This window comes from Condylura cristata, unplaced genomic scaffold (genome assembly GCF_000260355.1).
Source record: "Condylura cristata isolate star-nosed mole 26May11 unplaced genomic scaffold, ConCri1.0 scaffold00024, whole genome shotgun sequence".
In the NCBI taxonomy this organism is placed as follows: Eukaryota; Metazoa; Chordata; class Mammalia; order Eulipotyphla; family Talpidae; genus Condylura; species Condylura cristata.
The window spans coordinates 30,536,124-30,558,118 of record NW_004567125.1 but is presented as its reverse complement, the minus strand read 5'-3'; the positions used below and the strand labels follow the sequence as shown (position 1 = coordinate 30,558,118).

The following is a 21,995-nucleotide window of genomic DNA, read 5'->3' as shown; positions in this document are numbered from 1 at the left end:
TCTGATGGCAGAAGCACTTTTGCAAGGGTTTCAGTGGCCACTGCATTGAGCCTGTTTGAACTGAGGTCGCACTTCCCAGCCCTGACCTTGATCATAAGCCGACTCCACGCAGTGCCCAACCCCTTCTTGATAATGAACCTATGGTCGTTTCATGATGAATGGCTTCTGGCCATGGTTCAAGGCCAAATGGGAAGTCCTGGGTCCACGTGAAGATGAAGTAAGACATATTGTCCAGCCCCTGAAGCAAGGATTCTACTTTATCCCTCAGATGGTGGGAGGGAACAGACCGAGACTGCCCCCTGCTCCCTGCTTGTGCTTCTAAGTGCTCAGTGGTGCCAGTGTTGGGCAGAGGAGGCCTGGGCAGCCACCAGTTTGGGCTGTGGGATCTCAGTATCTGGTGTCTGGAAGGGCCCAGACCTCATACCTGTGCTCCCTAAAAATACAGAGAACAGTACTGGGATTCACTGGGCCCAAGGCCAACACATATACTGTGCAACCTAGAGAAGGGGGACATTCAGGTTCTCGGGTGACTGGAGTCTCTGATCCAGGACTGGCTCCCACACTGTGGGTGTGTCAGGTTCAGGAGCATCAAGTAACCCATTGACCCCACCCCCACCCCCGCCACCTCCGGCCCACTATCCACGGGCAGATGTCTGGGACTTGGGCCTCACAGGTATAGGGGTGGTGTGAGGGTACCTAACATGGCAGAGTGGGACTGGCATCCTCAGAGAATAAAACATTTCACGAAGACCTAGAGGCCTTTTTTTTTTTTTAAAGTAATTTGCAAGATTTAACTCAAAGATTTTGCATTCATGCCTGAAAGTCTCATTGTCGGTACAAAATACACACCAGTAGAAACAGCCTATGGTATGGATAAGGGGAGTCTGCTGAGGTTTCCATCAGGCGGATCGGATCCCCTCCTGCCCCCGCTCACACACCCTCCGTGACTTCTGATTGCCCTCAACTCCTCTTCCCCCACACTGAGTCTCACTGCCAGCTTCATGGCAGGCTCAGCAAAGAGAAACACACCTGATGGGACTGTCCTTCGTCAGGCAGGAGGGATGCTGAGCTCACATGGCCTCCACCTCCAGCAAGTTGGCTGAGCCCTGCCCCAGCCACCAGCTGTCTTGCCTCCTCCTCTGGCACTGCAGCTCTGCTAGTCTCTGTCCCACCTTCTCCTCTTAAGTATATATTGTGCCCTTACTGGGTGCTACATGCCTCACCCCTCTATTCCTCCTCCCACCCCCATAGTAGGGTCAGGGGTGCATTCAAATAGGAAATTCTCAGAAATGGTAAGCGATTTAAGGAGAGTTAAAATGAACAGATAGAACACAGACTCATGGGGATGAGCAATGGCAGGAGGACAGTGTTTTAGGACACAGGAATGACACAGGAGCTGGGGACATGGCCTCGAGGAAAAGGAGAAGGACACTTATATAATAGGTAGAGCATGTGCAAATGTCCTGAGGTAGAAAGAGCCGAGAGCATTGGAGCCACAAAAAGAAGACAGGACAAGAGCTGGGTAAGTAAAGAAGTTACAGAAGGAGGGGGTACAGGTCTCAGGAGCTCACCCCATGGGGCCTCATGGCTGAAGTAAGGGGGAATGGGTGCATTTTGTGCTGCTGGAGGATGGAAGTGATATGATTGATTTCAAAGTTTTAAGAAGCCTGGTGGCTGCGGTAGGAACTGTTGGAAAGGGAGGCGACAGCATCCAGGCAAGAGGAGGCTATTCTGGATGCGGTAGGGAAACTATCACACACCTCTGTGGCTCCCCATCACCCTTGGAGGAAGTCCTTCTTCCCTGCTGCACTGAAGCATGTCCCACAAAACTGGATCTCTACCCAGAAGCTCAGAGTAGGGCCTTTAGCAATGGGGTCTTTACACATCAATTTAGGTAAGATGGAGGTGAAACCACCCTGGGTTAAGGTAGGCTCTGAACCCACTGAGCACAACTTTGTAAGGACACAGTGAACACAGAGAGAAATGGACTAGGTGATATGAAGCCGGAGCTAGGATTGCCAACAGTCACCAAAAACTTGGCGAAAGGCCTGGGCAGATTCTCCCTTAGAGTCTTTCAAAAAGAACCAACCCTGTGGATGCCTTGGTTTCTAACTCTGGCTTCTAGAACTGTGAAGGTATAAATTTCTACTATTTTGTGCTCTCTCCCCCTTCCCCCAGCTTCTGGTAATTTGTTAGTGCAGCCTTAGGAGATGAGTACACCTGGGAACAGATCACATAGACAAATGATTGATCATTTTTGCCAGGGAGTCATACTATAGACCCCCCCATCTCAGGATGAAGGAGGATACAAGTGAACAGAGCAGCCAGAATTGGGTCAGTAGAAGTCCACTCGCTCAGATATCCGTGTAGTTGTCCATACATGGACTAAGCAAGTAGATGTTAATAACATTAGGACGGCAAATGAGCCTTGGCAGAGACTTGGATTCAAATGCTGCCCTGGAGCATTTCCCACCAAACTCGGGAGGTCCTTTCCTGAGTTTCCCACATTGCCTTACAAAGTTCTCAAGCTCCCAGAAGGGTTGCTGTTTCCACCAGCCAGGGGTGGGGGTGGGGGAGAGTTTGACTCAGGGCTCTACCTTTCTCTGTACAAAATACAGATGCTGCTTCAGATTCTGCAGGACCTTTATTGGTTTACTATTGAGGAGTGATCACAAATTCTGGGTGGGGGGTTGCCCGGGATGCCTCTGAGCTGAAGACATTTGGTCCCTGGGATCCAGCATCTATAAAACCAAGGATCCTTCAAGCTGGCATTGGGGTACATTTTTTTCCCCTAGTGGGCCCCACAGAAGGCAAGTGGCATGGAGGGAAGTAATGAGCAATGTCCCTCCAGACATCTGGCTTTATGCTGCTGTGGGGCCTCAGGGGCTTGATAGACCAATCCCCTCTGGGTCTCAGGTTCCCCAAAGCCATGCCCAGGCAGGTTCAGTGGGGACAGAGAGACAGTAGCTTCTGCCGGGTGCAGCCACGGAGGCAGCACTGGTGGGCAGGGTTGCTGGTAACTACCTGCCGGCGGCTAAGACTGTGGTGTGAGGCCTGGGGCGGGGGCGGGGGAGCAGGAATCAGTGCAGGTGCTCCATCAGCGGCCAGCCCACGGAGGAGATGTTGTCCTTCCAGCCACTGAAGTAGCTCACCTGGGGACAGAGCAGAATTCAGCATGGGTAGGGGGCCCCTCAATGCTGTGTGCACACACGCTGAGTAAGGTACCAAACAGTCATCACACATACAAACAGAAAGCAGATGCTTATTGGGCCCTCCCTGGTGGCACAACCGCTTAACGCGCAACACTGCAAGCTAGCAGCAGCTGCTTCAGTGCAGATTGGATTCCCGGCCCCCGAGGTGACCTGCATGGCGCGGCAGACCTCTCCTGACCCACCCACTGGTCCCCTCAGCAGTGTGCTTCATTGATCTGCCTGTTCTGCTCCCCACTCTGTCTCTGGTGAAGCCTCTCACTGCTCTTGCACTTCTGGCCTGTGCCCCAGTTCTATAGGCATAAATAAATAAACCTTAAAAAAAAAAGTAGATGCTTATTAAGTGCCTACTGTGTACAGGCACTCACAGCTCACACCCACACTCAAGTAAGCAACCACACCAACACACAGGCAATATACATACGCACATGCATGTGCTGTGACACAGGCACACACCACCACACATGAGCCTCCCGGTGAACACACAGTCACATGTCTCAAACCCCCGGCCAGCTCCTACTGCCATGTGCTCACAGATGCACCATGCAGGACTCACAAGTGTGTGACATATTTGTGTACACACAAATATGTTAGTGCCTCTGTCCCTGGGTCAGGACGAGGGCGAGAGAAAGAAGCACTGTCCTCAGGCACACAATTAAGGAGGCGCCCAAACAATTCAACACTTAAGATCAATCATTCTAATGCAATATTTTATTTTTTATTTTCTTTATTTTAAGATTTATTTATTTCTGCATATAGAACTGGCAGTGAGTGAGAGGCTGCTCCGGAGAGAGAGTGGGGAGCAGAACAGGCAGAATGATCTAAGTACACTGCTGAGGGGAGCAGCGGGCGGGTCAGGAGAGGTCTGCTGCGCCATGTGGATCACACTGAAGTGGCTGCAATTGGTTTGCAGTGCTGCATCCTAACCCATTGCGCCACCAGGGAGGGCCCTAATGCAATATTTTAAACAAATATTTCATGCATTTCTGCATAAAGTTCAAAGCACTGAAAGTATAAATAGAAAGAGGATCCGATGGAAAATTCTGCCTCTGTTGCCTCTCACTGACTCTGGCCAAGCAGAGAGACCTAGGGAGCTTGTGTGCAACCCCTCATGCACCTGCAGCTGCTGCACCCCAGAATGCTGTCCTGCAGGCCCCCCTCACTTCACTTTACTCACGGTCACCTCCAGCCACAGGCCGCCGATCCTCAGAGGACCAGCGCGGGCCACCGCACAAGCGCACCAGAGCACGCACGAAGTGATGGCCACACAGCTTCTCTGGAGCCTCCGGGGCAGGTATGGGGAGCAGAGCGAGGGCCAGGGCAGGGCCCACAAGTATCAGCGCCCAGGTGAGCACGCGGGGGTCCATGGCTGTGGAAGGGCACCCGGACTCTGCTGCCACCCCTTTAAAAGGCGCCCAGTCCACCCCAGCTGGGGCCTTGGAGAGGGACAGAGCATTCTGAAGGATGGCCCAAGGAGGTCAGGGGCAAGGGCAAGGCAGGGCCTCTTTCCCTGAGTCAGGGCCCTGGGTGACCGCCCCAGCAGGAGCACTGGCTGGGGAGCCTTTTTTTTTTCCTTCTAAACCATTTTTTCTACTCTTCTTTTTAAATTTGAACTGGGTCAAATATTTAATGTAATTGCATAATTTATATAACATTCACATATCCTGCAACTGTGTTGAAAAGATAAATTTTGACACTAAAGAATTTTAACCTTTACAAAGGTTTACAAAACTGTTTAGGAAAATGTATTTCATTATTTTCTCCCATTATTTATTTTTACACCATTCTTCATTTTGTACATTTTCCCATCTCAGTTGTAACTCCTGTGGGCTTTCCACTACCACCCGTGTGTCATCGCCACAGTCCCAGGCCCTCTTCCCACCCCAGTTTTGACCCCATTACCCTTTCTACCCTGTACCATGTCTGGTTTATAGTTGTTCATTGTTCTGGTCTTTACTTTATTACATTAAACCATTTTAAGAGCTGAAGTAGATGAACTGAGGGATAATCCATGGGGGTGGAAGGAGGTAACATCTGGCCAACTGAGGTCAAAGCTACCCAGAATTGCATTGTCCATCTCACCGAGCAAATAAGGAAACTGAGACTCAGCAGGGTCAGCACTTGTCCAAGAGCAAGGCAGTCTGAGCAGTGCCCAGGGGCCCTAATGGCCTCGCTGCTGCGGGGCTGCCTGGCCGGCTCTGCCTCCTCCATGTCAGGGTTTCCAGGACTGGTCAGGGGGGCCTGACGGCCTGGAATAAAGCATTGACCTGTGCCAGCCCAATACTCACTTTTCCTGTTGTTTTTTTGTTGTTGTTGTTGTTTTTGCTTTTGTTTTTTAAAATATTTTATTTATTTGTATGTAGAAGAATTGGGGTGTAGGCCAGAAGTGCTGGGGTGGAGAAGATTCACCAGAGACAGAGCGGGGAGCAGAACAGGCCGACTGACAATTACACTGCTGAGGGGAGCAACGGGCGGGTCAGGAGAGGTCTGCCGGGCCATGTGGGTCGTTCCCTGGCCAGTTCAAACTCTGGCCATGGCAGTGATAGCGCGGAGACTTAACCCCTAGACCACTAGGGAGGTCCCCCATTTTTTCTTGTTTTAACAAGGAGCAAAACTGAGGAAAGAGAAGAGAGGAGGGTAGCCCAAGTCAGTGAAGAGTCCAGAGCGGTCTCCATCCCTCCCTAAGTCACGCAACCTTTGAAAGACTAGGACAGACTCAGACAGCTGTCTCCGTTGCTCTCGATCTCTTTCCCGTGTGTGTGTCTACCTCTCGCCATCTTTTCAGAAGTCCTGACAAACACAGGAAACTGGCTCCCCCCTCCCAAGTTGGGCCTCTTCCCCCACAGGCCTCCAACCTGACCTTGCCTCTGCCCGCCAAACCCCCACCACTGCCAAGACCATCTTGTTCTCTCCACCCACCAAGGGCCTGTAACTAGCTCATCCAGGATGGAGCCAAGGTCAACAGCTGGGCCTGGGGGGAGGGTTCCTGTCCTCCCTGGCACCAGCCAGGGCCCCTCCCCACGGCCCCCCCTTCCCCAACCTGCCCTGAGGCTCTCTTGGTAGCCCCAGAAGGGTTCTCTACCCCCCACTTCTGTATCATTTCCTCCCTGGTTCACCTCCCCCCAACTCCCCATCCAGCAATTACAGCCACAAGTCACTCTTTTCACCAAACTCTTTTATTCATTCAACAACAAGAGTTCCCTGTGTGCCCACCCCTGACAGGTCCCTCCAGGCTGGAGGACACTCAGACACTACCCCAGCCCTAAGGTTGGCAGGGAGTAGTGGGTGCCACCAGGGAAGGGGGTAGGGAGGCTATAGCTGGAGTTTTGAGAGCTGCAGAGTTTTCCAGGGAAGCAAAAGTGGCAGAAAAACCTTGCAAGCAGGTGAGAACCGGTAAGGACTTAGTCTACACTACACACCTTCTCACGAGCCTCTGGAAATCCTGGCATTATTGCTCTATCCATCTTGCAGGAGTCAGAGATGGGAAGCAATTTCCCTACCCAGCACTTAAGTGGCAGAATGTGGGATCCAACACCTGGCCTCTAAACCTCCATACTCTGAGCCTCCTCACTCAACCACTCTGTTCCCTCTGCCAAGAACAGCTTTCCTTCCCTCAAGTGCATGACAAGCTCTTGTCAGGCCCCTGTGCCATTTCTGCGGCTAGCTTGCAGTATGGCCCTTGAATTCCCTGCGCCACCAGGGAGGGCCCTTCCTGTGTCATTTCTTATAAGATCCTCTGGTGAAGACAGAAGGGCCCCATATACAGTTGGGAAAACCAAGACTTCAGCCCCATTGAAGCTGGGACCCCAGCTTCTCACAAGATCTCAGACAGACACATAGCCTCCCCTCACCAAAAGCAGATTTCCAAATAGGACAGTTACACTCAAGCTCGGGTGCCTCCAGGAAGAGGAACAGAGACCAGAAGCTCAGGGCCAGGCTCTGAGAGGATGGGAAGATGGGTGAGGCTTAAACTCGGTCTCTCAGTTCACTCCCTGAATAGCTTTCCTTCCCTCAAGCGCACCTGTCTTGAATCTTTACAAGTACCAAAGGTCACAAGCTGCTGCTGCTCTAGGAGCCATGGGTGCCCCTCAAAAAACACACCATTTGCCCCACTCATGGGGAGGGGGTGGCGACGCACAAGGCCCAAAGAAGGGCAGCCCCTGCTGAGGGTGACCCTGTCCACGAAGACCAGACCCAGAAGTCTGTGCGGGAGAAACGAAAATGGCAGTGAGTGTGGCTCTCCCGCAGACAGGCAAGGAAGGTTCAGGCCCTGCGCCCGGGGCGCTACCCCTGGTTTCCACTCCACAGTGCCTCCAGCCGGGGACCCAGCATGCTGAATGACGGCCGGTCCTGCGGGCTGGGTGCCCAGCACCACTTCATGAGCTCATGAACCTGAGAAGGTGACAGGAGACAACAGTGTGATGTGTGTGCGAGCCTAGGAAGGACATGACTCCTGTCTAAAGCTGCAAAAATATAAGTAGGCTTCTTCCTATGCTCAAAGCTCCCATGGCTCTCCATGGTTCTTAGAACAAAATCTCATCCTCCCCTGCCTCCCTCCCTCGGCCACCTCCCGCCATCACCTCCTGTCTCATTGAAGCAGCCACCGAATGTGCCCCCACCTGGTTATTTCAATGCACCAAGTTCATCCCCACGGTGGGGGGGGGGTACCCTCCTCTCTTCTCTGCACATGCCTCCTCCCAGCTTTCCCTGGGGGTGGGCTCCTCCAGCTCCTTCAGGCAATCAGCCTTCCTGAGAAATCCTCACACACTCATCCTTTCCTCCATTATCTGGTGGCACTGATCCCACCAGGATGTTCCTGTTAATGCCCACTGATTACTGGGTGGAGAGTGCAATAGCTGTTCTGATGCCTTCTGAGGCCACAGGAAGCAAACCAGCGTACAGTATAGTCAGTGTTTAATAAGTGCTTGGGGCCTGAACAAATTAATTTATGATGTGTCAGATACTTGCACAAAAGTGGTGATGATAGACCAAGAGCGCCAACTGTGTCTGACCTCCCCCACCCACCCGGTAGGGCAGGTTCAGTCCCATTTAGAGGTGGGTAAACTGAGATTGCCAAGTGTTTGTGATTTGCCCAACAGGAGAAAGCCGAGAAGCGGCCAGAACCCTCACAGTTCAGCCTCTGCGCAAGATTTCCTGGGGAAACTGACAGAGTGGGGACCTGAGGCGAGGACTCACCTCAGCAGGGCAGGCAGGAGGGGCCGGCAGCCTCTGGCCCTCGGCCAGCAGCTCCAGGAGGCGGCAGAGGGCAGGGACGTCTCTCTCACATCCCATCATCCTCAGGAACTCCTGGGGCCAAGGCGGAGCATGGGTACCAGAGGGGGCGGGGGCGCAGGTGATGAAGTGGGGAGGCCCTCCCAGTGCCCGAGGGGGGAGGGGTTGCCCGTGATAGGGCGTTAGCCACTGACAAGAGATTTTCTCCTATCTGGGACCCAAGTTGCCTGGACAAGGTGTTTCTGAACAAAAAAGGGGGGGTCGTGGGGAGGGGACACCAGAGCTCGAATTGGCCCGGAGACGGAGGGAAGGAGCTGGGGGCCTAGCCAGGGGTGCCGACTCACTGCTGAGGGGCTGCAGCTCTTGTCACTGTAGGTGAAGAGCTCATACAGGACGACTCCAAAGCTCCAGACGTCGGACTGGCGAGAGAAGATGTTGTCGGAGAGGGACTCGGGGGCGTACCTGGTGGGGGACAAGGAGGTCTTGGATGAGGCAGAGGACGGGAAAGGGGAGGTCTTGGGCTGGGGAAGCTGGCAGAGACGCCGGGGCTGTGAGACGACAATCCAGCCCGGGTCTCAGTTTCCCCCACAGTGAATAGGGGAGGCGGTTCTCCAATCCTTTGGCGGGTCTGGGAGGGGCCCCGGCAGGGTCAGAGAACAGAGGTGGCTGGGGCCAGAGTGAGTCTGAACCCCAGAAAAAAAGGGGCAGCGCTGGATGACAGTGGGGGGTGGGGGGCGCGTGAGGAGCGAGGCTCCGGCTGTGAGCGCTGGGCCCGGCTCTGGGTAATCGGGAGGAGGCCCTAGGCTGGGACTGTAAATCGGGGGAGGGGCCCAAGGGTGAGGAGGAGAAGGGTCCCACCAGAAAATGGGACTCTGGCCCGGCTCGCGGACCACGTAGTAGTCCTTGTCTACGGGTAGCAGTTTGGCGAGACCGAAGTCGGCGATCTTGACATGCGTCTCGCTCTCCACCAGGATGTTCCGTGCGGCTAGGTCGCGGTGCACGCAGCGGCAGGAGCCCAGGTACTCCATACCCTGAGAATGGATAGATGGGGTGGTCAGGCGTACTGATCCCCAAACCTGACCTGGAATCCAACCCGGACTCCAACTCACCCCAGATCTCAAGCCTAACCCTACACCATTCTGCCCTCCGGTTGTGAGCTTACACCTAACTGAACCTCACCTTGACCGTCCTGGGCCCCAAACCTCAACCCTCAGCCTTCCCCATGACTTCACTGAGATCCCCAGCCAGTCCCAGGGCGCTCAGCAGTCTCTCGAGGCAGCCCCCACCTTGCAGATCTGCGAGGCGTAGAGAAGCAGGCGGCTGGCGTCCAGGCGAGCACGGTGCCGCTGCAGGAAGTCGCGCAGACAGCCACTGGGCAGGTACTCCATCACCAGCCGCAGGCTCTGGCGGCCTGGGGGTGCAGGAGAGACAGGGGCGGGGTCGCCACAGGGCCAACTCTATCTACTCCCCCACCCCACTCTGTCCCCTTAGAATGGGACCTTGGGTCCCTCTGGACCTTAGTGTTGCTTTCAGCAAAATAGAAACAGCAGCAATGACACTTGCGGCTAATGTCTCTTGAGTACTTTCTACAATATACAATGACCCTGAAGGACCAGGGGCACCCACCCCCAAGCAGTAGAAAATCTGCCTATACCAGCTCTCCATACCATGGGTCCCACACTGGAGAATTAACCAACAATAGAAGTTGGTTGAATCTGTGAAAGCAGAATATCAGATAGGGAAAAATTATATAAGTGGATCCTTCTGGGCCAAATCCATGTTGGTCAAGGTTCACTGTACATCGATTGCTTAAACCTCACAACTGTTTTTCAGCCAGGGAAACTGACACTCAGCAAGGTTAAGTCACCTGCGTAAGGTCACCCAGCTAGTAAGGGATACCGCTGAGATTCACACCAATGACAGGTCTGAATCTGGACACAGAAGAGAATGAGGACTGTCACTGACGGTGTTCCCAGACCACCACACACGTACCAGTGAGGACTTGTGACTTGAAGAGTCCCCACTGGGGAGGTGGCTCACCTGGGCCATAGCTGACACCCCGGTACTTGACAATGAAGTCGCTGTGGAGGGCCTTGAGGATCTGGATCTCCCGCTGGAAGTCCCTCTGCTGCTCTGGCCCGCTGTGCTGCAGCTGCTTCACGGCCACCAGCGCGCCTGTGTTGTCTCCCAGCGGGTCGTAGCGGCACAGTTCCACACTGCCGAAGTTGCCCTAGAGGACAGCAGGACTGGTACTGTGCACCTGGAGCGCCCTGCCCTCCCCAGTCCAGTCCACCTCACCTTGCCCAGCTGTGAGATGTACTTGAGGTGTCTCTCCTCATAGATGGTAGGGTCCTGGCAGGCGTAGAGCTGGGCGCCATTCCACAGCCCATCACGGGGTGCCAAGGCACCAGGTGTGGGGTCTGAGAGGAGCTCATAGTCTGGGGGCATGGGTGGTGAGTGAGCGGCGCATTGACCCCACTCCGGAGCTGACTTGTTGTCTCGCCTCCCTCTACATACTTCCCTTCGCTGTGCAAGCCAAAGGACCTTGTGGCCCCTTTGTGGGGGCTGGAAGGAGATGCCTCCTGGCATAGCCCCCTGTCCAGTGCACGCCCCGTGCAAGCACGCAGGGCTATGGAGATGGAAGGGCATTTCCCAGACTCCGCTGCGATGAGATGTGATCTCATGACTGAGCTCGGGGTGATGGGGCGATGCACTGGGTGCCCCTCAGGCCTGGCCCATGGAAACCTCGCAAGGGACCCTCCACTATCTCGCTCTTGTCTGCAGATCCAACAGGAACTTAAGTCACGTTTATTCTCAAGTTGAGGGATGTGTTTGTTATGGCAGCTGTCTTGGTTCATGCGTGACAGTCACTAAACACACCCATCTTGCCAGTCAGGTAGACCCAGACCACCCCACAGCGGGGCTTTCTGCAAACCTCCAACTGGGCCTGACATGCCACCTGCCTGACCCTGTAGGCACCTGAAGTGATGAGGCTGTTGAGGTCACGGATTACAGCACGGAAGGAGGGCCTTACGCCTGGCTCATAGGCCATGCACTGTTGGATCAGCAGGGCCAGCTCCGTCCACTTGGGGGCTGGCAGTTGTTGTCGCTCCTCATAAAACTGGAGTTTCTGAGGGCAAGAGAAGGAGCATAGCACTTTCAGTGCACCCTTAGAGGACCCTGCTGGACCTGCCCATCCACCCCCAAGAAGACTCCAGTCCATCTTCTCTCAGGTGTGGGCTCTCAAGGCAGGCAGGTATTCTGACCTTGGCAGGATCCAGGGTACTGACGGGCATTGTGACACCACTGAACACCTCCCATACTGTGGCACCGAAGCCCCACTTATCAGCTTCCAAGCCAAGTGTCCGGGCCTCCTGGAGACACTCAGGAGCCACCCAGGGGATCCTGTCAGTGAGCACTGGAGGGGTAGGGGTAGGGTCAGTGAGCTGCTGCCCTGCCCCGTGAGGCCCCTCCCCTTCCTCTACCCTGCAGCACTTACTCTCCAGGCTTAACACAGTGGGGCTGACACCAGGGTCACTCAGCTTGATGAAAGGTGGGCTCCCATCACCCCCCTCGCGAGCCAGTAGCACCTTCCGGGCTGAGACATTGCCATGGGGAAGGCCTTTATCTTCCTAAGTGGATCAGACAAATGGGAACACCAAGGGTTTGATGAATGACTATTCTGGCTGGCAAACTCCTATACAGTCTTCACAGTCCACTAGTCCTGCTTGTGGGCAGTACTCCAACATTTTCCCTATATTCCCGGCATCCTGTCTTCCCTTCTCTGCTCTACCCCCTCGAAACCTGACTGCATCCCTCCCCTTCTCACACACCTCTTTTCCACCCCAACCCCCCCCCCACTTGCCTTTACAATAAAGTCAAAGAGCCTCAGGCTAGCATTGGAGCGCCTTTGAGATCCAACTCTCACTCATTCTCCCCACAAGCTTCTGCGTGCCCATCCTGGTCCCCTGCCCACTGGACCAGCTGGTGCACCCCAGGACATGGGACATGGCTTCTAATCATCTGATCTTTGCCAGACTGTCCCCTCAACCTGACATGCTCTCCCCCCTTTCTCCTCTCAATGAACTACTCAACTTTAAGTCCCCAGCCCTAGAGTTCCTGCCCCTGGGAAGTCTTGTCCTGTGTGCAGCCTCATGGCTCACAATGTCCCCCCAGACAGCCACAGTGTTCCCTTGTGTCCTCACACCTCTGAGCCTGGACACATGCTGTTAAATGCCTTCCCCTCACATCCATCATGCTATCACAGTCACCATGCACTCCAACCCTGCCAGCCAGGTACACAGAGGGGCTCTCTGCAAACCTCCCTCTGGAACTGGCATGCCACCTGCCCACCTTGCCCACTCAGTTGACCCCCCCCCCTTTCACCTGGTGGACAGAACAGGTGAAGGAGAACTCACCAGATAGTTGAGGGCATAAGCCAGCTGTTTGGTCACCTGCAGCTTCCAGCTGGCTGGTACCAGGGGGCCACACTTACGCAGATACGTGTCCAGGGCTCCCAGGTGTACAAATTCCTGCACCATAATACCTGGGAGGAGCAGGAGAGGGAGCACTGGGAGGCAGCGTTGCTTTGTCCTTGCCTGAAATGCCTGGAAGGTGCTATCTCATCTCCAGCCCTTGGCACATTCTGTGTCTTCTGCCCAGAACATTGTCCTCCTCTGCCCTAATTCCTACTGATCTCTGCTTACCCAGATCCCTACCAGACTCCCAGGCCAGGCTAGAGACTCTGACCACGCAGGGGCTCCCCCTGCCCCCATCACACGTGATCACTTATCGCCCTCCCCTTTCTGTCATGTTCTATGCTGTGTGCCTGCTCCTGGTTCATCCTGCTGCACAGCTGGTGAGCAGGACATGAGAGGAGACTCGAAGGGTAATGTGACCCATGCGAAGCTGGGGGGGGGGGGGGGGGGCACAGCAAGTGAGACTGGAGCACAGGTCTGGCTGACTTAAGGTAATCCTTGGACTGGGGGATTGGTAGGAGCCTGTAGCTCCTGCTCAAGACGTGACCATCAAGGGACGTGGGGGCAGAGTGATGGTCCTTGGTGGATACAAGGATACAAGACCCCCACCAGGGTGGGCTCCGGGTGCACACTGCTGACGCCACTGTAGCTGGGCCCAGTGTGGCAAGGAGGGGCAGGGGGGTGTCTCTCACTGTCTCCAGCCATGCACACGCCATGGAGCAATACGAGGTGCTGGTATGACACTTGGCTCATCAGGCTCGCTGCTTCCAGGAATGACTTAGGGGTGGGAGGAAGAAAGAAACAATCGATATAAGAGTCCTCCTATCCATGGTCAGAATAAGAACCCCACATTGCTGCTCACATCCCTGCTCCCAAGCCTAGCCTAAATGCTGGTCACATCATTTGGATCCAGCTGTGCCTGAAAATCTTTATCCCATAAGCCTCCTTTGGCTTTAGAATCTACTGGTAATACACACAGACTATGTAGCATGATCTTCTAATAGGAGATAGAAGTGCCCCCTGCAATCTACCTCAAGTGTGTCATACAGGAGAGACTGGGACTTTGAGAAGGGCTCCTCCTCCTCCCTCCATGGCCTGAGGTCAGCTCGTGCTCTGCCCACATTCCTCCTTTATTCTCCCAGGCTCTTTCCTCCCCAGCTCCCAGCCCCCTCAACATTACTCAATGTGCCAGGCCCAGCCCTGCCTCAGGACCTTTGCTTGGCTATTCCCTCTGTCTGGTGTACTCTTTCCGTTTGCATAAACACCCTTTTGTATTTCAAGGTTTGGAGCTACCCTGGCTACATTCCCATTGTTTTTAGAACTCGTGTGTTTTTTTAATTTCTCTGAATCCATGGCCTTCTCTCCAGACAGCCTGGCCCCGAAGGCCTGGTCTCCATCTTGCTCACCTCCATGCAGTTCTTATGCTTGGCATCCATCACTTTGAGCAGCACCTCCGTGTCCCGGGCCTCTCCATCCACGGTCTCGTGACGACAGCCCCGGTAAATCTTGGTAAAGGATCCATGACCCAGGTTCTCATGCTGGAGGGCGAGGGGCCAACAAGAGAGGCCAGTAAGAGGCCCCTCTCAGGATCCTGGCCTCAGGATGAGCCCTGGCCCCATTTTGCAGACAGGGAAATAGAGGCACATGGAGACCATATCATGTGCCTAAGGCCACACAGCAGGAGCCAAAACAGACCCCACCTCTAGATCCCAACCTATGTCACCCCCATCTCCTACGGCGCCCTCACCCACTCCAGGCTGTCGGTGGGAATCTTGTGAAAAGTCATCTGACTCAGCTGGCACTGGGATTGGGGCTGAGTGGGGGATGACGTGGGCAAACTGCAATCTCTCCGGACCACAATCAGGTTGGACTTTTCTGTGGGGGGGCGCGGGCAGGGGGGACAAAATCAGAGGTCAGAAGTGAAAGGTCCTCCAAGTTTTGCTCACTCCCTATCTGAGTTTGCTTCTCCCTCAGAACTCCCAGACAACCCTGAGGGGAAGATGAAAGGGCACACGGCTTATCTGAAAACAGACACCAACCAGGAAGTTCGAGTGGGCCGGGAAATGAGAGAGAGGAGACCTGCCACGGCCCAGCCCAGTGAGCACGTAAGGCTGTGAGCAACCAGATCTGAGCAGTCTGGCCAGGTGTGAGTGCAGACTTGTCCCATCTGCGGTTTGTCCATTACTGAAATTCACTCAGAAGAAAGGGCAAGAGCTGGAGACAAAGTGCCAGTAACATCACACAGTCCAGTGGTGCCTGGATCTAGCTGTGTCTGAAGGCAACACTATCCCATTAGTCAGCAGGTCCACCTCCAGCTGCAGTTCCTGCCACTCATCACAACATGGCTGTGACAGATGGGAGAGGTTCACCTTTGGGTCTTGGGGTGCAGCAGAAGGTGAGGTTGAGTGCAACCCCATCCACATGCAGCCCACCATCCCAGCAGGCTGCCAGGAGTGCTCGAAGACTGCTGTGAGCGTGGCCAATACCAGCCAGGGCGAAGGTGCCCGTTGGGTGACGCTGGATGAGGCATCCCTTGTAATCAGGTCCCAGGGGTGTCTGCAAGGAGATGTGGTCCCTGAGTGATGGCGGACAGCACTCGCTCCCTCACTCCCTGGATCGCCGCCCCCCCCTCACCCCCACACCTCCAGTCTCCAGGCCTTTGCATGCACTGTTCCCTCCCCCTGAAAGGCTTCCCCCACATTGCCGGTGATGAGCCAACCTGGACGCAGACAGTGAGGAGGAAGCTGTCAAAATCCTGGGGGCTTCGGCGGAGAAGGTAGGAACCTGGAAGTGAGCCCCCAGTCTTGAGCTTGTGGATAGCAAAATCCAGTCTGGGGGGGGGGGGGCAGGTGGGCGGGAACAAAGAAGCCAAGACAGAAAGTCAGAGACACCTAGGTGGAACTGGGCTCCAGTTCAGGTCTCTCTGAAGCCCTAGGAAGCTCTCCATAGAATACCCTACTCCCTGACCCCCGTTTATAACATGAGCCGAAAGCCAGGGCCTCTGCTGGGGAATTAAACAAGGTTTCAAATCAACACCCCATCCATCCCCAGGAAATAGCCCCGGCCCCCACCCCCTTCCAGGTGCAGAGAGAAAGAAGGGGTGACGGAGCCTCGGGGAGCAATAACTGTGCGCCAGGTGCTGTTCGACACTTGGCCCTTTGTCTGGTCCGGAGAAGTGAGAACAGGGAGTGCTGGCCACAGAGGTGGGGGGCGTGGGGGGGCAGTCCTTACGTGATGGGGCCGTGGCATTGCTCGGCTACCTCCTCCAGCAGCCTCGGCGGGGCCACTTCCTTGCAGAAGTAGTGCAGGGAGTCGGTGGTCAGTCGGAAGTAGCCGTCCACGAGTGCCACGAAGGATAAGGCCTCGGGCAGCCCTGGGAACTCGGCCTCCTGCAAGGACCTGAGTCAGGGCCCACTGTGGACTGAAGGCAGGGTCCAGCCGTGTCCTCCCCATCAGGGTAAAGTGGGAGAGGAGGGCGTCCAGCACCCACCAGGATCTGGTTGTCTGTCCTGGTGATGGTGACCAGACGATGCTCCCCGGTCAGACCTGCATGCTGGGCCTGCTTGATGCTGACATCCACAATTTCTGGGAAGTCGCAGAAGGGCTGGAGGACCTGGGTAGGAGTAGAAGACTGAGGTGGGGGCTCCCGCCCCCTCAGAGATGTTAGGACCCCGCCAACTATCTCCTGCCAGCCCCCCAGCCTGCCTCACCCCTTCCTCCCAACACCACCATGCCATGCCCCCAACTTTTCTATGGGCCCCACCCCTCCCTGCCCATCTTCATATTTCTCTGCCAAAACCTGCCTGGTCACCAAGTCCAGCCCCTCTGCTAGTCTCGCCTCTTCCCTCCCCTAGTATTAACCCTGCCCCAAGCCCCACCTATCCAACAAGTCCCTGCCATCTCTGCCCCGCAGAGATGTATTTATTTATGCATACAAGAACGTGCAAGCCAGAGGTGGGGTATGTGTGTGAGAGGATTCACCAGACACAAAATGGGGAGCAGAATAGGCAGATGGACTAAAATACACTGCTGAGGGGAGCAGTGGGCGAGGCAGGAGAGGTCTGCTATGCCATGGGGGTCAGCTCCCTGCCCAGGGATGGAACTCAGCCCTGCAGTGGCTGCGGACAGTTTCATAAACTCCTTACTCCCCTTGCACCTCCAGGGAGGGCCCCCCACCCGTTCTTCATTCCCACCCCACCCTGAATCTTCTCACAGTGTCTCCCCTCCATCACCCTGCCCTCCTGGGCTCTGCCCTTGGCATTCCTCTCTGGCCCCGCCCCTGCCGCAGGAGCTTCCCTCACCTCCTGTCCTCCAGGGCTCCAGGAAATGCCACTGACTCCAGACACTCGGAGCAGCCCCTGCACATCCTGAACCCCCGCAGCCCCAGGGAGGCCCACGCAGAAGGTCTCAGTGGCCCTGGCTGGATCCAACCGCTCCAGGTCAATGATGTACTTGGCCATGAGTGAGTGCCTGTCTGCCTGGCAGGCAGCCACGCGTTTCAGGGCACGTAGAACTGTCCTCCGGATACGCTTCCGCGTGACGAAGCTCAGGCCTTGGATCAGGTCCCGCAAGCCAGGGGGCAGACAGACCTTGTAGCTGCGTGTGGGGGCGTGGACCCTCAGTGTGGGAGAGGGTCTCCTCAGGGACAGACAGGGGCTGGAGTGTGATCTGTATGTGAGCACCCATAGGGACATCTGGGGCCAGGGCTTCGAGGGTTCTCAGGACAGACAGAGGGACACTTAGGCCTCTACACAGGAGACAGGACTTTCCCTCCAGTGGGGGACTGGAGCTAAGGTGGGGGAGCCTGGGTCAACAAGGACATACTTCAGGCTTGTAGTGGGACACCCATGGGGGACCCAGGCTCAGGTGATGTCCTGGCAGTGTAACACTTGCTCACTTCCAGATAGAGGCTAGCTGCCGTCACCTGGAAGCCCTCACCTGATGGTCTTCAGCAGGTCTCGGGGCTGCTGGGCCTGCTCGCAGGCCATCCGGGCAAGGTCTAGCACCGCAAGACTGAGACACTCGCCCTGCTCCTTGAGGCTGAGGCCCACGGAGAGACGGCCGCTCACCACGTCGGTGCGGTGCTGTGGGCCAGTCACAGCCCACCGTCAGCCCTGATGTTGCCATGGAGCCCAGCCCTCGGCTGGCTCCACCAGCCTGGGCTGCCACAGGGAAGGGTAGCCAAGACCACCCAAGTGGGAGCCCCAGTGTTGCCCTTTGGACCCCCAACCCTGCACAGAGCCCCACACAGACCCCCCACCTGGGCGAAGAGGTGTTCTAGGACCGGCAGGTCAAGGATGGCGCTGGCCAAGTCCTTCCGTAGCCCAAAGCGGTGGCACTTCTCCAGCCCATACCAGTTGGGGAAGTAAAATCTGAGGAAAAGGAGGGGGCTGTGAGTGAGGGAGCCACTGGCCTCGGCAGTAACGGGGCGCCTGGGGTAAGCGGAAGACTACCAAGACCTCACAGAGCCCAGAGTGGGCCACCGATCTGCTGTGTAGCTTAGGCAAATCACCCACCCTGTGGGCTCAGTTTCCTCATCTGTGAAATGGGCAGTGATCATATCCTCCCCGAGACACCCACCAGGAGGCCCAAGGAGATGATAAGATTGTGGGGATCACTGTGGTTTTATTCACCAGTTTCCTCAGCCCTTGGCAAAAAGCATACCGTCCTGGTATTTAGCCCACACCTGCGGGAGCCCACAGGGAGGGGCTTCCTACCGGAGCCTGTAGACAAGGACCTGGGTGCCCGAGTCCTCCACGGAGAAGATGTGGCTTGGCGGAAACCAGCAGGACAGGTCCTCCGTGGCCAGGGCAAAGAGAGAGTGGTACACGGGCAGGATGCCTGAGGAAACACCCCTTCAGTTCCCATCCAAGTCTCCCATCTTGCCCCTGCAGAGTGCCTTGGTTGTCCCCACAATGTCCCACAGGGCTTTCTCGTTTTCAGCCATGATACTGAGTCCAAACCCTGCTCATATACACTCCAGAGCTCCCCACAGCCCTCAGGAGAGTTGTGATGCATTCAGCCTATTTCTGGGGGAGCCCTTACCCCTCTCCTCAGAGCATCTTCCACTGTACACTTTACCTGGAGGGATGACCCACTGTCTTCCCTCACGTGCCATTACACCTTTGAGTTTTTCCACAGGCAGTTCCCCATGCACCCTCCTCCTTTACCAAACTCCTACTCATCCTTCAAAACCCCAACTCCAGTGCTGACTTCACTGGCCAGTAATTCCAGCTCCCACTCAGTACAGGCCTCCCTCAATACTGGCCTAGCTTCTAAGGACCACTCACCACTGGCCTTTGCAGCCCGAACACATAACTCTTCAGCTGAGTGGTCCCCAAAGGAGAAGGATAGACACTTTGGGGGCCCAGGACCCCGAGAAGGCAGCAGCACATGTAGTGTGCCAGCCTCTGAAGATGAGAGGCTGCAGGAGCGTTGAGATATCAGGGGTGTCTCCTCATTCGGAGGTGCCATGATTGCAGTCTGCCTGGATATAAAAAGGGGTAGCCCTCAGTTCTGGCTAGAGGAGAGAAGGTCACAGATCCTCCTGGGTGCTGCTGGGTGAGGTAGGGTTGGACCTGGAAAGGCAGGAAGGGGAGGGGGCAGGGCAGGTGGGGAAGGGGAGTGAGAGAGAGGAAACAAAGAATACTGAACATCAAGGTGAGTCAGAGCTATAACCCCCCAGCCTAGAGCTGTACTGGGAACTGGGAGATATTCTGCACCCCATTGTCTGTTCATACACATCCTAGATTCTTGTCAAGACCCAGGGCAGACATCCCCAGTCACTCTGCAGCATTGACTCAAAACCCCAATACAATCCTTGTCTCCAGTAGGTGTGATCAATCGGTCTCAAATGTACAAATCTGTCCAGGAAGTACATGGGTACTGGCTTGTGTACATGAGAACTTAAGGGAATAGGGATCCCTGTCACTCCCTGTGGATCGGGGGGCTCAAACATTTCTAGGACTGGGGCTAGAAACTTGCACCTGGTATGATATGTGTCTGTGGGCACATCCAGTCTGCCAGCTCAGCCAACAGGTTTCTGCCTCCACCCTCCCACCTCTGCCCCTGCATCACTCTTGCCATGCAGTCTGCCCTTGCACTTCCATATAGGACAGCATCCTCCTTATTTCCAGGGGTTCCACACCTGCCAAACTCCGTCTTTCTCTTGTTCTGGGGGATCCCGGGACCCCTGGCTGGGTGAGACAAAGGATTGTCCTAGGAACCCCATGAGGAAATGGGGGAGGGGAAGATGATCAAAACCCATTTGAATTGACCTGAATGAAGAAGATACAAAGAACATTGTGTAAAAAGTTTGCTCCAAAATAATAGCCGGGGTGTGAAGCTGGACATCAGTGAGGTCTCAATACACATGGGAATACTGTAAGTCTGGGGATGGGTGATGACCCTGGACACTGGGTTCAAACTTCAGCCCCACCATAGGCTGGCTTCTGCTGCTGGACTTCAGCATTCTCAGGTGTGAAATGGGCTGACTCCCTGTGTGCCTCACGTAAGGTTTGCAGGACCCCCCCCCCCAGCCGAGAGTCAACACATTCAAGCTGGAGCCATGAGTGCATTGGTGACCGGCCAGTGGGTGCTGGACAAACGTCAGCTAAGCCAGACAGGAAAGTTCCTTGGCACTGCGGTGTACGCTGGTCCTGTGTGTCAGGAAGTGTGTGTATGTGGGGTGGGCTGGAGTGGGGTGGGGCCCAGAATACCTCTTGTCCCAGCTCCCAGACCAGGCTCTACAATGCTTCCAACCCCAGGCGCTGGGGGTCCTGCCTCTCCTCACAGTGTTATTTCTGACACTGACTTGATTTTGCACCGTATATAAAGGAAAAGACAGAGCACATCTTCAGTTTACAATAAATCTTTAAAAAGAAAAATAAATCTTAACGATTATTTAAGAAAAAAGGAAAAGCTAGCGGTGGTGTTGGGGCCCAGAAAAATACCCTTGTTTTAACACACATCCGTCTGGTCCTCCTTCTCTCTGGCCAGGGGCCGGCAGGAGCTCCGGTGCACGCGCAGTGGAAGCCTCATCTTATCTAAGACAAAGCTGAGGCCTCAGCCACGGCCTCCCAGCTCTAGTCTGTCTGACGCTTTCCTCGGAAAAAAGGTCTGAAAGGCAAACGTCCCTCACCCGGCTCAGCACCCCAGCCACACTGCCACCTTCCCCATCGCTGTGCCCACCAAGCCACGTGGCGTCATCACCGGCTCTTACCTGACTGATGCGGACCCTGGGCCGATAACAGGAGGGGAGGGCAGGGCAGCGGCAGGAAGAAAGTCCCACTGGCTCCTTCCTGTGCGGGGCCCCTCGACTTCCTGAGTCGCTGACACTTACCGAAAGTCATGGCAGTGCAGGGACAGGGACAGGGGTGGGGTCACGAGAGGGCCCAGCCGGGGAGGGGCCGAAGGTTCCGGAAGCCTCAAGAGCCATGGCCCTGCTCAAACAGGCGGCTGGAGACCCCAACTTAAGTGAAGTTCCAGGTCACATGGCGGGTGTCAGCAGGCTCCCCACCCACTCTCTGTGGGGCCTTGGCAACACCAGTTCTCAGGGCCTCAGTTAACCTATGTGTAACATGTGTGGGTTGGGCCCCCAGTGAAAAGAAGGGACCTGGGCTGTTCTGCCCAGGGAAGAAGCAGGAAGTTGTCCTTGCTCAAATTTCCTTCAAGGAATCCCTCACTTGAGACCCTGGGAGAGCTAGTGACTCTCTTCTGTGCAATGTGGCCCAGCCCAGCCCTAGAACACACTAAACCATGCAGAACAGACCTGCCTTGGGCTCTGTTCCTGCAGGCAGGCAATTCATAATTTGGGGCTGCAAAGGAAACCACAATGGTGGTGGAACAGGCACAACTATGGTGTCCCATGCGCAGAGGCCACATCTATCCATCCATCCATCGAGCTGGGATCAAAAGCAGATAAAGAAAGTGCACTCCTGGTGGAGAACATGGCACAGGTGATGGTCCCAAGGGGGTGTGAGTGGAGCAGTTTGAGTCCAGAGTAGCCAGAGCAGAAGGAGGAATCCCGAGGGAAGGGCTGGCAGGTGGTCAGCTGAGGCTGGATCACAGGGGGTCT

At 55.4% G+C, this 21,995-nt stretch overlaps 2 protein-coding genes across 2 annotated transcripts; both read right to left on the bottom strand.

Annotated features, from left to right (window-relative positions):
* Positions 1 to 2,943: 2,943 nt before the first annotated feature.
* Positions 2,944 to 4,576, bottom strand: INSL3 (insulin-like 3 (Leydig cell)). Its single transcript, XM_004688623.1, has 2 exons — positions 4,387 to 4,576; positions 2,944 to 3,152 (listed from the first exon to the last, which is right to left on the bottom strand). The coding sequence occupies exons 1-2, from the start codon at positions 4,574 to 4,576 to the stop codon at positions 2,944 to 2,946; spliced, it is 399 nt and encodes a 132-aa protein (XP_004688680.1).
* A 1,825-nt stretch (positions 4,577 to 6,401) lies between these two features.
* Positions 6,402 to 21,213, bottom strand: JAK3 (Janus kinase 3). The gene is made up of 24 exons (XM_004688182.2): positions 21,141 to 21,213; positions 19,210 to 19,406; positions 18,637 to 18,760; positions 18,180 to 18,291; positions 17,858 to 18,003; positions 17,221 to 17,515; positions 16,410 to 16,532; positions 16,151 to 16,308; positions 15,639 to 15,750; positions 15,289 to 15,475; positions 14,667 to 14,794; positions 14,326 to 14,457; positions 13,612 to 13,696; positions 12,860 to 12,987; positions 11,941 to 12,073; positions 11,708 to 11,859; positions 11,421 to 11,571; positions 10,740 to 10,879; positions 10,482 to 10,671; positions 9,728 to 9,852; positions 9,300 to 9,472; positions 8,786 to 8,903; positions 8,406 to 8,516; positions 6,402 to 7,601 (listed from the first exon to the last, which is right to left on the bottom strand). The coding sequence occupies exons 2-24, from the start codon at positions 19,391 to 19,393 to the stop codon at positions 7,494 to 7,496; spliced, it is 3,315 nt and encodes a 1,104-aa protein (XP_004688239.2). The 5' UTR covers positions 19,394 to 19,406; positions 21,141 to 21,213; the 3' UTR covers positions 6,402 to 7,493.
* Between the last annotated feature and the right edge of the window lie 782 nt (positions 21,214 to 21,995).